General features: G+C 36.8%; 1 protein-coding gene and 1 long non-coding RNA gene across 2 annotated transcripts; both read left to right on the plus strand.

Annotated features, from left to right (window-relative positions):
• Nucleotides 1–2229: 2229 nt before the first annotated feature.
• LOC109057981 (activated CDC42 kinase 1-like) lies at nt 2230–11645 on the plus strand. The gene is made up of 13 exons (XM_042727489.1): nt 2230–2537; nt 5046–5228; nt 5387–5457; nt 5539–5727; nt 5980–6132; nt 6964–7241; nt 7398–7524; nt 7620–7766; nt 8292–8386; nt 9000–9209; nt 9301–9365; nt 9769–10166; nt 11568–11645. Exons 2-13 carry the CDS (start codon nt 5069–5071, stop codon nt 11628–11630), a joined length of 1956 nt encoding a protein of 651 aa, XP_042583423.1. The 5' UTR covers nt 2230–2537; nt 5046–5068; the 3' UTR covers nt 11631–11645.
• Nucleotides 10164–11244, plus strand: LOC109066977. Its single transcript, XR_006155169.1, has 3 exons — nt 10164–10229; nt 10483–10578; nt 10677–11244. It is a non-coding gene; the product is annotated as an uncharacterized LOC109066977 (long non-coding RNA).
• Nucleotides 11646–13237: the final 1592 nt, after the last annotated feature.

Consider the following 13237-nt stretch of genomic DNA (forward strand, 5'->3'; position numbering starts at 1 on the left):
TGGTATACGGCTGCGTTGACCTTGGACCTCAGAAAACACAGTGGACCAACACCAGGAGATGACATGGCACCCCAAACCATCACTGACTGTGGAAACTTTACACTGGACCTCAAGCAACGTAGATTGTGTGCCTCTCCTCTCCTCCTTCAGACTCTGGGACCCTGATATCCAAAGGAAATGCAAAATTTACTTTCATCAGAGAACATAACTTTGGACCACTCAGCAGCAGTCCAGTCCTTTTTGAAGTGAGATGCTTCTGACGCGGTCTGTTGTTCAAGAGTGGCTTGACACAAGGAGTGCGACAGCTGAAACCCATGTCTTGCATACGTCTGTGCGTAGTGGTTCTTGAAGCACTAACTCCAGCTGCAGTCCACTCTTTGTGAATCTCCCCCACATTTTTGAATGGGTTTTGTTTCACAATCCTCTCCAGGGTGTGGTTATCCCTATTGCTTGTACACTTCTTTCTACCACATCTTTTCCTTCCCTTGGTCTCTCTATTAATGTGCTTGGACACAGAGCTCTGTGAACAGCCAGCCTCTTTTATGTCTTGCCCTCCTTGTGCAAGGTGTCAGTGGTCGTCTTTTGGACAACTGTCAAATCAGCAGTCTTCCCCATGATTGTGTAGCCAATAGAACTAGACTGTGAGACCGTTTAAAGGCCTTTGCAGGTGTTTTGAGTTAATTAACTGATTAGAGTGTGGCATCAGGTGTCTTCAATGTTGAACCTTTTCACAATATTCTAATTTTCTGAGATAATGAATTTGGCATTTTCCTTAGTTTTCAGTCATAATCATCAAATTTAAAAGAAATAAACATTTGAAATATATCAGTCTGTGTGTAATGAATGAATATAATTTACAAGTTTCACTTTTTGAATGAAATTAGTCAAATAAATCAACTTTTTGATGATATTCTAATTATATGACCAGTACCTGTATAGTGCTTAATAAGCAAGTTCCCATGCAATGCATCTTGTTTAATTTCCATATGGTTAAAATCACCCAAACATTATTATTATTATTTTTTTAATTCAGTGAGGTTTTTTTTAAAAAAAAATGCAAATAGCCAACGGGATACTGTTACCAAAACCTCTTAGATATTTAGTTCATCAAATGAATCCCTTATGTACTTAGTAGCATGCGTTTTATATGTTCACCATTAAAAGATTATAAGATAATTAATGTTTTTTGCAATCCAGTAGGTCAAATTTGCACATTTTGTAGATCACAAAAATATAACAATAAAAGTGAATCATCACTACTCTAGTAAGCATGGCCAACCCATGGTATTACCAACTGTTATTGATGGTAATGTATACTATCGTAAATAGAGAACCAGGAAGTGAGTTGTTATTAAAAGTACTTTTTACCTAAAGGGTAATTTTTCTAGGTTGACTAAGAGTAATCTAATGCATGATTCCACATGAGCATTTGCATATGTGTGCGTGTGTGTGCCTTTGTGAGAAGAAGAAAGTCTGTAAATATCCAGTCAAACTGGAATGACAGGATCAGAAAGGCTTGACTGAAAGGGGCCCGAGGGGAAAGTAGTCTCTGTTTTCAAGTACTTCTAATGATGCAGGGCTTTATGTCATTCGTGAGGTTTCTTCATACTGAGTGTACTAATACAATATTTACAAGCTTCCTTTGACGCCCATTTATTGTCAGTTGTCATCAAATAATTGTTGACGTCCTTTATATTATTTCCGATTTTTTGAAACCAAGAAATAAAGGCCTTGTTTCCTGTAAACACAAGGCTACTTTTGGATTTTACCTTTAACCTATATCACTCCGTGCACCACATTTAAAATGTAATTATTTATTTTGTAAAATGTAAAAAAAAAAAATAAAAATAAAAAAGGAGAAGGAAATCCATGCATGATATTGTCCTCTTAGATAATTTAATTAAAATTTCAGTTGCAGATACAAGTAGACACAGTTTGGTTTATTCATCATAATATTTTTTTGGAGTATTCATTATAAAGAGAAGGCATTAATATTTTATGTTTATGTTTACTTAATGTTTATGATGGGGAATACAAATAATAACGTGGTTTTCAAGTAGGCTATAGCCTATAGGGATGTAAAAGCTTTTTGAAAAGAAAAAGTATAGCTTTTTTGAATCCAGACCGGTAAACAATAGGTAAACAATCAAATCTATATGTCTGTCAAAACTGGAGAGGAAAAACAACAGTATGATGTAATAAACGGTGAAGGGGAAATGTTGATGGTAAGGGCGGAGGACGCGAGGAGGCGGAGCGAGGGAGAACTCAGACTGAACGCTTTGGAATCGCAGAGCGGCGTCAGACTCAGTCTATAAAACACCTGCCTTCACTGTAAACTACTCATGAACTACAGATTAACAATAGACGGATTATTTAAACCGCCTTCTATATTCTAGCACGGCGGATTATAACACACTGTTTCGGTGACACTCACTCAAAATGAACGGTTTCTAATGGACATCTTACACCTGGAGTGCAGTTGACTTACTAACTGAAGAAAGTGATTCGACTGCGGAAAAAACCTCGAGCGTTCATTTGTAAGTATAAGCTTTTGGTTACTGCAATTAGCATCCTTATTCTGCAAAGGGAAGTGAATTATATCTTGAAATAAGCAATATTAATCCAAAGAGTATAAGAGTCTAAACAAAACGGTGGGTCAAATGTAACGATTTAGAATGGAATTGTTTTTTTTTAAAGCGTCATTTCCGCTTTGGTGTTATGCTTGAAACACTCACCTGGGCCCAGGTATCTAAATTGTCCTTATCTGCTGTCATGGCTGATATATAGCACAAGGTGAAACCAATAGTATATACATGTTTGCTTTCAGAAACTTAAAGACTTTCCTTTGTGTCAGTGTATATAATAATTACTCTATATTCCAGTAGATATTGGTTTATATATATTAGACTAGATTTTTACTTTTTTTCCCTCACTGTAGTATCTGTGAGTATCTGTGGGTAGTTTCAGTGTAAGACTGTTTTTCATATATTTGTTGTATTGGCTATTTTACATGACGCTGAAATGCAATTTTGTAAAAATTTCCACTTCTAATTAAAAAAAAAAATACAATTATTAATGAGGTAGGCCTTCCATACTGTTATTTGCTGCTATGAAAAAAAAAAGAATGATAGTCAAAGAATTTTACATGTTTTGTCCTAACACTCATTCTGAAAATTGAGTGGCTGCAGGCAGCCTTTACACTAACAAATCTCTCAAAAACTGTCATATAATAAATAATACTGTGCCGTTAATTAGGAAATTGTAGTAATGACCTGCATATTGTTTGTGACTAACCACCCAGTCATATATCAACTGCATATGTTTAACACATTTCTAACATGAAGGATTAAAGTCACGCCTTTTGACAAAACATGACAAACAAACAGAAGCTGTCATTTGTTTCTATACACTGGGTGTACACTCCTTTATAACTCTTTGTAAAAGGCTACTCTTTTCTGCTTTTAAAATTTTCTAAAGGTTTGAAACGTATTTGATTACAATAATGCTGTAGAAACTGTGTGATCTATCAGTTCACACCCGGTTTCAGAGTAGACTGTATCAAATGAAGCACGGCTCTATCAAACGAGCCGGCTCGAGGAAAACCTGCCTGAAAGTTGCAACCTGTTAGGGTTACACTTTATTTTAAGGTGTCCTTGTTACAGTGTAAATATACATTTAAGTACTGAGTAATATTAATTAACTACATGTACATGTAACAAGGATACGTTAAAATAAAGTGTTACCCCTGTTAGAACTAAAAATAACCTGCTCTGTAATCTTCTGAAGATATTCTTGACTAAAATAAAACATTTGTACCGTTTAACAACTGAGTGGAGTAATCCTGTAGTTATTACAAATGTAAGATCTGGTTTAGAACACACATTGTCTACTAAACTTTAGAGCCTTGAGTTTCACACAGAGTCTACATTTTCTCTTGCCATTTGGGGTGTGGACTTTGGGTGTGTATAGTCTTGGAGAATCTTATTTTGATACTCTCAGGTTACCTGCTCAGACAAGCCCCCATAGTTTTAGAGCAGTCTCTTCTGACTGAGGCATACTGGCTGATTATTCACTAAAAGGTCATGTGTCTGAGTTGGTCTTTATGTTTTCATGGTTCTGTAAACACAAGAGTGCAGAGAGTTTCTAGTTGTCTCTTTGCACACTGGGAGGTTCACGGACATGTGAAGGCAATGACACAGTGCTTGGCAGGCAAAAAAACGATTCTGTTCTGAACATAACTTACCAAACCTTGTTTTGCATGCTTGTGTATGCAGTATGGAACTGTTAAAAGGGGATTTCCTTGCCAATGCAAACAAGCTAGAATAGTTTAGAGAGATATTCAGTGGTCATTCATAGGATAATTGCTTTATGAGTTTAATCATGCTGAGCAGGTAAATCATTCTCTTTTACATACACATGCCTGAAGTGGTTGGCCACATACCTCTCTCCTCACTGGCATCCACTAAAAAAAGTGGTTTGTTTGGTTTGTAAACTCCCCAGCTTCCTTGATTTTTAGACGTTTTGTTAGCCCGTATATTCGTCTCTGCATTTTTACTTGTATTAAAAATAACATGAAACACAAAACTTTATTTATTTTTTATGTAGTTGGTAATATGTGCAGTTGACCTACAGTTAAAAATGATCTCTAACAGCTAAACCAGCAATTTTTAAAATGAAAATGAATTATGTGTACCATCCCTGTACATCTAAACTGAATAAAGTAAAAAAGGAAGTATTATGAGTACCGTGCACTTTAAGAGGGTTTCTCAACACAGCTCAGGTCTCTTGTTTGTTTCATTTCTCATTGGCTTCCAGCAAAAAATCCAACAGCCATACATAGCAACCCAGTAAGGCCTCGAATTGTAAGGAACAACCATTTTGTGTCTATTCAGAAAAGATACAGTACTCTAGGGGTACAGAGCTTGTTTCTATGGAATCAAAATAAAAAAAGTTACCATATGGGAAAAATAAAGAATGTCTCAGATTGTTTAGGTTTATTGCACTTTCTTTTCTGATCTCAATTCATTGCTCTGTTTGTCTCTCAGAGTTGCTGTGGGACAGTGTAATAATGATGGATCATGACACTCAGTGGCTGTACCAGCTCCTTGCTAGTGTGCAGCTAGAGAGATTCTACATAAGGATGCGAGATGGACTCAATGTGACACGTATTGAGCACCTGAACTATGTTAAAGAAGCAGATCTGGAACAGATTGGCATTAGTAGACCAGGTATGTCTTGTAAAATTTGTTATTTGAATATTGTTATTTTGTTAGATTTTCTTTGTGAACTTAAAGCCCTAGTGAATATAATTATTTAGTGCCTTTAATATGGTTTGTGTATAAGTACATCTTTGTATTTATTGCTGTTTTTGGTGGTTTGTCAACAGGACAGCGACGATTATGGGTAGCTGTCAGAAATTACAAAACCAACATGCCGTCACGGTCATGGATGGTTAAGGTATTTTACGTCTTTACATACCCCCTCTTTTTATTCATTCACTTTTCCTACCTGTGATCATCACTGTCTATTTTCTACTAGGCCTTCAGTGGTCGCAGCTCAGAAGGAAGTGACCAGTTTAATGGTGTTGGGTCAGGCCAGGGGCCAGAACCAGGGCGCGCACTCCCCTGTCTTGTCCAGGACAGCGAACTGATCTTTGGGGACAGGCTAGGATCAGGTTCCTTTGGGGTAGTTAGAAAAGCAGAATGGCAAACACCGACTGGACGAGTGGTGAGCGCTTTACACCAAATATGAGTATGTGTTTAGGAGTATAGGAATAAATGAAGAGTTTATTTGCAAAAACTCATTTTTTTACCATTTTCAAAAAACATTCTTTTTATTGTGTTTTATTTTGTTAGTTAGCTGTAATTGGAATGCACAATGAAAAAACAGGATTTTTGAAAAAGGTTAAAAACTGATTCATCTGGCTTTGCAAATTAACTCTTCAAATACTACATTAACAGTCTTGTTTCCCTATTTTAATTGCCTGTAGCAGTGAAAACCTTGAGGGGTGGCGGATCCAGATACGGAGATGTGGTGACCGAATTCCTCCAGGAAGCTTCGACCATGCAGTCTCTGGACCACCCCAACATTATACATCTGTATGGTGTTGTCCTTACTCATCCTCTTAAAATGGTAATTTTAACTTTTTTTTGTAAGATCATATTCTGTACTAATTATTGATTCTAGGTATTATGTATATAAATATAAATGAATTATTCCCTTTTCATATTTGTTTTATTGCTCATTAAAGGAGTATCAGTCTTGCTGATATTCAGACCAAAAACATGATTGTGAGTGTGATATAACTGCATTTATATCCCAGTTCAATAAATGAGAAGTTAATATTTAGTAACATGGATTTTAGACACAATATTGCCCTTTTACTTACTTGTGTAATCTTGTGGACCACCAACAAAAATACTTTCAAAGTAGAATTAGCTGCTGCGTGTTCCATAATGAATCAGTGTATTTGAGCGAATCTGTTGAATGAATTATTCCATTACTGCCTCATAAAGACTTAATTCCTGAATAAATCATGTTTTTGAACAAATCGAATTATTAAATGATTCACTAATTCAGTTATAAAGAAAATAATTTTCGCCACTTGTGCAACAAGTGTGACTTGCAGAAAGTTCAAAACAAAAACAAAAACATTTTATATTGGTCTGAAGTATAAGACCTTGGTGCATTCAATGCATCGCCAATAATTGGAAGTTTGGAAATGAATTAATTTTGTTCAGTATGTAATGTACTAAATAGCAAAAAAAAAAAAAAAAAAAATCACAATATTACTGTTTTGCTGTATTTTTAATCAAATAAATGCAACTTTGGGAAGCATAAGAGTTAAAAACATGAAAAAAATCTTACTGACCCCAAACGTTTGACCAGTAGTGTTATTGGTAATGTTATTGGATTGCTGGTGATGTGAAGACAGATGACATAATTCAACTTTCTTTTTATCAGGTAACGGAGCTGGCTCCCCTTGGCTCTTTATACGATGCTCTGCGTCAACGACAGGGAGAATATCCTCTTTCACGGCTCTGGCTCTTCAGCACACAGATTGCTGCAGGTATGGAGTACCTAGAGTCCAGACGCTTCATCCACAGAGACCTCGCTGCCCGGAATGTGCTCTTGGCTTCTAAAGAGCTAGTGAAGATTGGAGACTTTGGACTGATGAGAGGCTTAGGTCCGGACAGGGACCACTATATCATGACGGCACACAAACGCATCCCCTTTGCATGGTGAGTAGGATTTGAAGAAAGAGAAAGAGCTATTTCTGAATTCTGAAAACAATTCCAGAAATCCAGAAATTTCGAGAAAGAATTAGAAAGAGTTTAATGAAGAAAGGTTAATAATAATTTTGATAGTAATTCCAGCCTTTTTCTTACTTTCCATAGGTGTGCTCCTGAGAGTTTACGTGTGGGTACTTTCTCTCACGCTTCAGATGTCTGGATGTTTGGTGTCACACTGTGGGAAATGTTCACTTACTGTGAGGAGCCCTGGCTGGGGCTGTCTGGCAGACAGGTACATATGTCGGTTTGTTGCTGTGTTCTGTTTATTAACTACAGCTGTTATAAGCACTATTTCCTTTGATGACTAAGTGACATGTGTTTTTATAGATCTTATATCGTGTCGAGCGGGAAGGTGAGAGGCTGGATAGGCCTTCAGACTGTCCGCAGGAGTTATATTCTGTGATGCGTAAATGTTGGGCCTGCAGTCCTGCTGACCGACCGACCTTCTCTCAGCTCACTACCATGGTAGCAGAGGTCAGTTTTAAAGCTCTGCCTCTCATTAATTTCATTAATATTCATTATAATAACATTTAAAAGTTTGGTGTCAGTAAGACTTTTTTTTTTCAACAAAAAATGTTTCTTGAGCACCAAATCAGCATATTAGAACGATTTCTGAATGATCATGTTACGCTGAAGACTGGAGTAGTGGCTGCTGAAATTTTAGCTTTGCCATTACAGGAATACATTACGTTTTATATGATATTAAAATACAAAAAAGTTATTTTATATTGCAATAATAATTAACAAAATTGCTGTTTTACTGTATTTTTGATCAAATAAAGGCATAAGACACTTATTTCAAAAGCATTAAAAAATAGTATAGTATACCTCTTGTCTTATTGATATTACAAAAAAGCTTTTCTAAAACCAGGAGCATTTTCCCTGGTCTTAGCACAGTGTGTTAATTGTGCACATGTACTATAATTAATAAATGATACACACAGAATCTATTTTTTTTTTCTCACACTCCTCTCTCTTTATTTTTAATGTATTTTTCAGGCTCAGCCTATGGAGGTTCGAGCAGTGAAAGACTTCACAGAGCTCAGAAAACTCTCTCTACAGGCGAATGATCTAGTGACTGTAATAGATCATGGGTAAGACAGGGGTTTGAGGGCAATCAAGATAAAGGAATATAAAAAAAATTTTGTTTTTTCTTTCTGCCTTTATTTTCATTTAATTTTTGATTAATTTTAACTTATTTTCTATATTGTCAGTTTCCTTACCTTATACCCTTGGCATTGTTAAAAGTTGTTATCAGTCATGCCAATAAATCTTTGCTGACTCTCCCTCTGATAAAGGTTGTGGGTAATTATTAACCTGCCTTCCCCCCTTTGACTTAGTAGCATTCAATTCATAACTCAACCTACCTCAAGCTCATGCTTAGAAAAAAACAAAATTAAAGAACAGATTCAGATTGACTAGGTACCAATTGCTTTGTCCAGTTTTACGTAAACTTTACTGACATTTTATAGAATTCAAATAGCAGACTGAATATAGATTTAACAATAGACTGAATTTTAGAGCACAAATTTAGAGCACACAGACCAAAAGTTGTGAAAAATGGAATGGTGATGTAGATTATCCGTCTACATTTTTGTAAAGTAAAAAGTAGAGATGCTAAATAAGGCTTTGTGGTGATCCTCAGAAATGAAACAAAATGACTGGCCTTTGATTTCTGTATTTTTATGCTCTTGTGTTTTATTGTAGGCTGGAAATGTGTGAGTGGAAGGGCCAAAACCAGAGAACTCTAAGTGTTGGCTGGTTTCCCCCTGCATTGGCTGCCCCGGCTCTCACAGCAGCAGTTCCTGCGCCTGGTCAGGCTCTGATCTCTTCCCCTGTTAGAGGCAGTCTGCAGCACACTGGCCATGGAGACACGGACCAAGCACGCAGCCGGGGCAACCCAGAACGATTAGACGAGTGAGTGACCTTTTAAATTAAGTTTTAAACTATAAGCTTTGAATTCACTAAAAAGTTGTCACTCTAATTAGACTGTGTGTGTACTTTTCAGCTCCAGACGTTGGAGGATTCCATTAGCAAGAGAGAAGGAAATCTCCAATCTGAAGAAAATGGCAGGTAAGAACTTAAAATATACTGTAAGAAACTTCACACGCTATCATTTGAGTATTATTCAAGGCCTGAATATACTATTTTATTGTCTTGTACACATACACTAATATTCAAAAGTTAGAGTACAGCAGGATTTCTTTAAAAACATTTTTTAATTCAATAAGGGATGCATTTTTTGATCAAAAGTGACTGTGAAGACTTTTACATTGTTACAGAAGATTTGTTTCAAATGAACTTTCTGTTCATCAAAGAATCCTGAATCCTAATAAAAATCACGATTTTCACAAACAGTTGAAATAGCCGTTTTCAACATGATGATGATAATAAATGTTTATTGAGCACTGAATTAGCATGTTAGAATGACGTGATAATGTATCCAGTCACGTTCTATCTTACTCTCAATCTTCAGGCATCTCAAGGAGTCTGGAGTCTGTCCTTGGTGATTCACAGGACAAAGGTCGAGGTCCTGGTGGGAATGCAGCTCAGAGAGCCGACCCACGCAGACTCATGCAGTGCAATTTAATGCAAGATCCACGCAGGTTTAGTGATGCTGTTGTCATCCCACCTGCACGGCCCCCACCCCCCAACTTCAAATGCATCAGCCCACCAAACACTGGCTTCAAATGCGTCAAAACCCAGGTGATGATCCAGGATCGGAGACCAGTAAACTCAGCGGGCTGGGCCCCTCAAACTCATTCACAGCTACAGATCCAGTTCCAACCACAGCAGCAGTGTTTAGGGAGTAACAACCTTGCCCGGATGGCACATCTGGCCAAGTCAAGCCCTCAGTTAGATGATGGCCCTGAGAAAGAGTACAGATCAAGTTAAAGGTATAGAACACAAGTTGACAAGGAAGCGATCATAGCGCAGGTATGCAGATCTCCTCAGATCCAACAACTTTGCTTTGTCTTGTAAAAGTGTTTACAGTACTTCTAACAGTAGAATAGGCTGACACACACACACACACACACAAACACATTTCACAAAACAAAAAAACTGTTCATTTAAATTGCAATAATATTTCACTATTATTGTTTTTACTGTATTTTCGATTACATTTTTTCAATAATACAGTTCCTCTTTAATGCTGTCGCTGATATGTTAAATGCTGATTGGTCATCAGGTTCAGGAGGCAGTACATGGAGTGACCATTGAGCAGGTTCAGAAAGCTCTGTATCGCAATGACTGGAATCCCGTATGGGCGCAACAGCAGCTTAAGGTATAGAGAATTAACCCTTGTTTATTCAGTGTAAGTCATTTCAATTAATTAATCGCATTACTTGTACTTATTATTTTGTGTTTCCTTTACATCATCAGACAGACCAGCTGTATTACATGACTCAGTGCTCTCGTGAGGAATGTCACAAAATCCTTGCCCGCTACAACTGGGACCTCCAGCTGGCAGGACGTTACATCATCCGACAAGACAGAGATAGAGACAGAGACAGAACTGCACTGGATAGAAGAGGAGAAAGAATTTAAAGCAAGACAATGTTAACTCGTAAGATGGTTCATAATTATTGAGGATTTCATGTTTTTGTGATATCGATGAATTGTCAAGAGGTCAAAATATTTTCTCACTCTGAAGTTTCCATCTACCTCCAATGTGAAACTATCTATAGTGACTCTGTATTATGTGCTTAATACATTCGTGATATCAGTTATTTGTTTGGAAAGACAGCATAATCATTCTTATTAAATGCAGAATGACATTCCAGTTGCCATTGTGACTATTGTTAGTTTGCAGTTTTTGTATATAAATTAGGTTTGTTAAAATTGTAAATGTGTTAAATTCAGTAAAACTGTAAATTTATATGATGAATTTGTAAACACAAAGTGTTATTAATATTTGTATCTGTTTAATAAAGTAAATCATGCATTTTTATTTGTTTGTTTTCTGATTTTTATACATTATTAGAATTTACAAATAATTTGTAAAAATAACATGCTGAATATTTACCATAAAGATGTCTCAGTTTCTCCAGGTTGACTCCAGGTAGCAATGTTAATGGGTATATTTATTGCAAAGATAAAGTGAGACACTTAAAATGCTTACATATGAATTGAGATGAAAACATCTTCAGAAACTTAAAAAAAAAAAAAAAAAGAAAAAAAAGACCTTTAAAGCTAACCCTGTGCAAATAAATATTCTGTGAATTTACATCAACTCTAATGGGACATGCAAGTGAAAAGAAGTGAAAAGTACCCAAAGAGAAGGAGAGAGAAACTAGGTTGTTTTGCTGTACCCAAAACAACCACAGTGTGTCATAGTTACATATATATGTTTGACAGATCTCAGTCTTTCAATGAGTTATAAATGTAGACACTTACATTCTGCTATCAGTATGTCTGCTGTATAGTGGGACTATTATTTAAGGAAACATCGTTGTCTTCAAAACACAACCAGACCGAGGCATTTGAGCAGACAATATTGGATTCCAGGTGCTTGTAGGCCTCAATGCAGGCCTAATCGACCTGACACTATTGTTTCTTAAAAACGAAAACATTATTAAATAAATATGGTAAGGCTATTCCACACTTTCAAAAAAAGGTAAAAAAAAAAAAAAAAAACTGACAGTACCCTTTTAAAGGTACACATTTATACCTTATTTAGCCCCAACGGGTGCATTTTAGTACCTTAAAGGTACATATTAGTATCTAAATTATACAGTTACCTTTTGAAAAGGTACAACTACAAGGTGACAACAAGGTGGTACAAGGTGACAACTTGTGTACTTTTTTTTTTCTGAGAGTGCAGCATGTTATTCCAAATATGCCATTGTCATACAAATGCCATTTCTTTTAGCCAGACCGGAAGGAAAGCCGTTTTTCAGCAGTTGCGTGTGCAGCAGTCATTCTTCTCTCATGTCAATGTAGAGGCATCCTAAGCCAGATGGCCTATCACCTCCTGAGGCATGGGATATGAAAGATGGTTTTGAACTGGAAGACAATTTTTAATATATACATAGGCCTTTAATTTAGTATTTTGTCTTCAATGAAAAGTAGTCTGTCCCTGTAGCATTTTCTGGAACTATTTTATCAATAAGGATATGGACGTGCATTTATGTGTTTAGTCTGCTGAAGTACTATTTATTTTGTCCCTTAGATTAAAATATTTCATTTTTTTATACTATTTATTTCACAGTATAGGAACAACAGCATAAAAGGGAATGTATGTGTATTTATTCTTTAAAGTTAAGTCTACAATACACATCAGTGAGGATTCGATCTCTGCTTTATCAACACATCTCTCCTCACGGGTACCTTCCCCACTGCATTCAAGCAGGCTCAGGTAACACCACTGCTCAAAAAAACTACATTAAACACTTCTCTTATAGACAGCTACAGACCTGTCTCTCTCCTTCCATTCATAGTGAAAACCCTTGAACGAGTTGTTTTCAAACAGGTATCATTGTTTCTTTCACAGAACAACAAACTGAACGCTAACTAGTCAGGTTTCAGGAGTGGCCATTCAACTGAGACTGCATTACTGTCAGTCACAAAAGCCCTGCGGATTGCAAGAGCTGATTCCAAATCATCAGTTCTTATTCGGCTGGATCTATCTGCTGCTTCTGACACTATGAATCATCAGATCCTCCTGTCTGCCCTCTCATCACTGGGCATCACAGGGATTTCACTTCATTGGTTTGAATCTCACTGGTAGGTCTTTCAGGGTGGCCTGGGGAGGGGAGGTATCCAAAGCACATCAACTGGGCACTGGGGTTCCTCAGGGATCAGTTCTTGGACCCCTCCTCTTCTCCATGTACACTATATCACTGGGTCACATCATGCAGGCACATGACATCTCCTACCATTGCTATGCTGATGACACAGCTCTATCTCTCATTTCAACCAGATGATCCAACAGTAGCTGCACT

Source organism: Cyprinus carpio, chromosome B7 (genome assembly GCF_018340385.1).
Source record: "Cyprinus carpio isolate SPL01 chromosome B7, ASM1834038v1, whole genome shotgun sequence".
NCBI classification, from domain to species: Eukaryota; Metazoa; Chordata; class Actinopteri; order Cypriniformes; family Cyprinidae; genus Cyprinus; species Cyprinus carpio.

Coding starts and splice junctions, on each gene's coding strand:
- LOC109057981 (XM_042727489.1), top strand. CDS start 5,069: ATGATGGATCATGACACTCAGTGGCTGTACCAGCTCCTTGCTAGTGTG. Junction 5,728..5,979: donor AAACACCGACTGGACGAGTG/GTGAGCGCTTTA, acceptor TCCCTATTTTAA/TTGCCTGTAGCAGTGAAAAC. Junction 7,767..8,291: donor TCACTACCATGGTAGCAGAG/GTCAGTTTTAAA, acceptor TGTATTTTTCAG/GCTCAGCCTATGGAGGTTCG.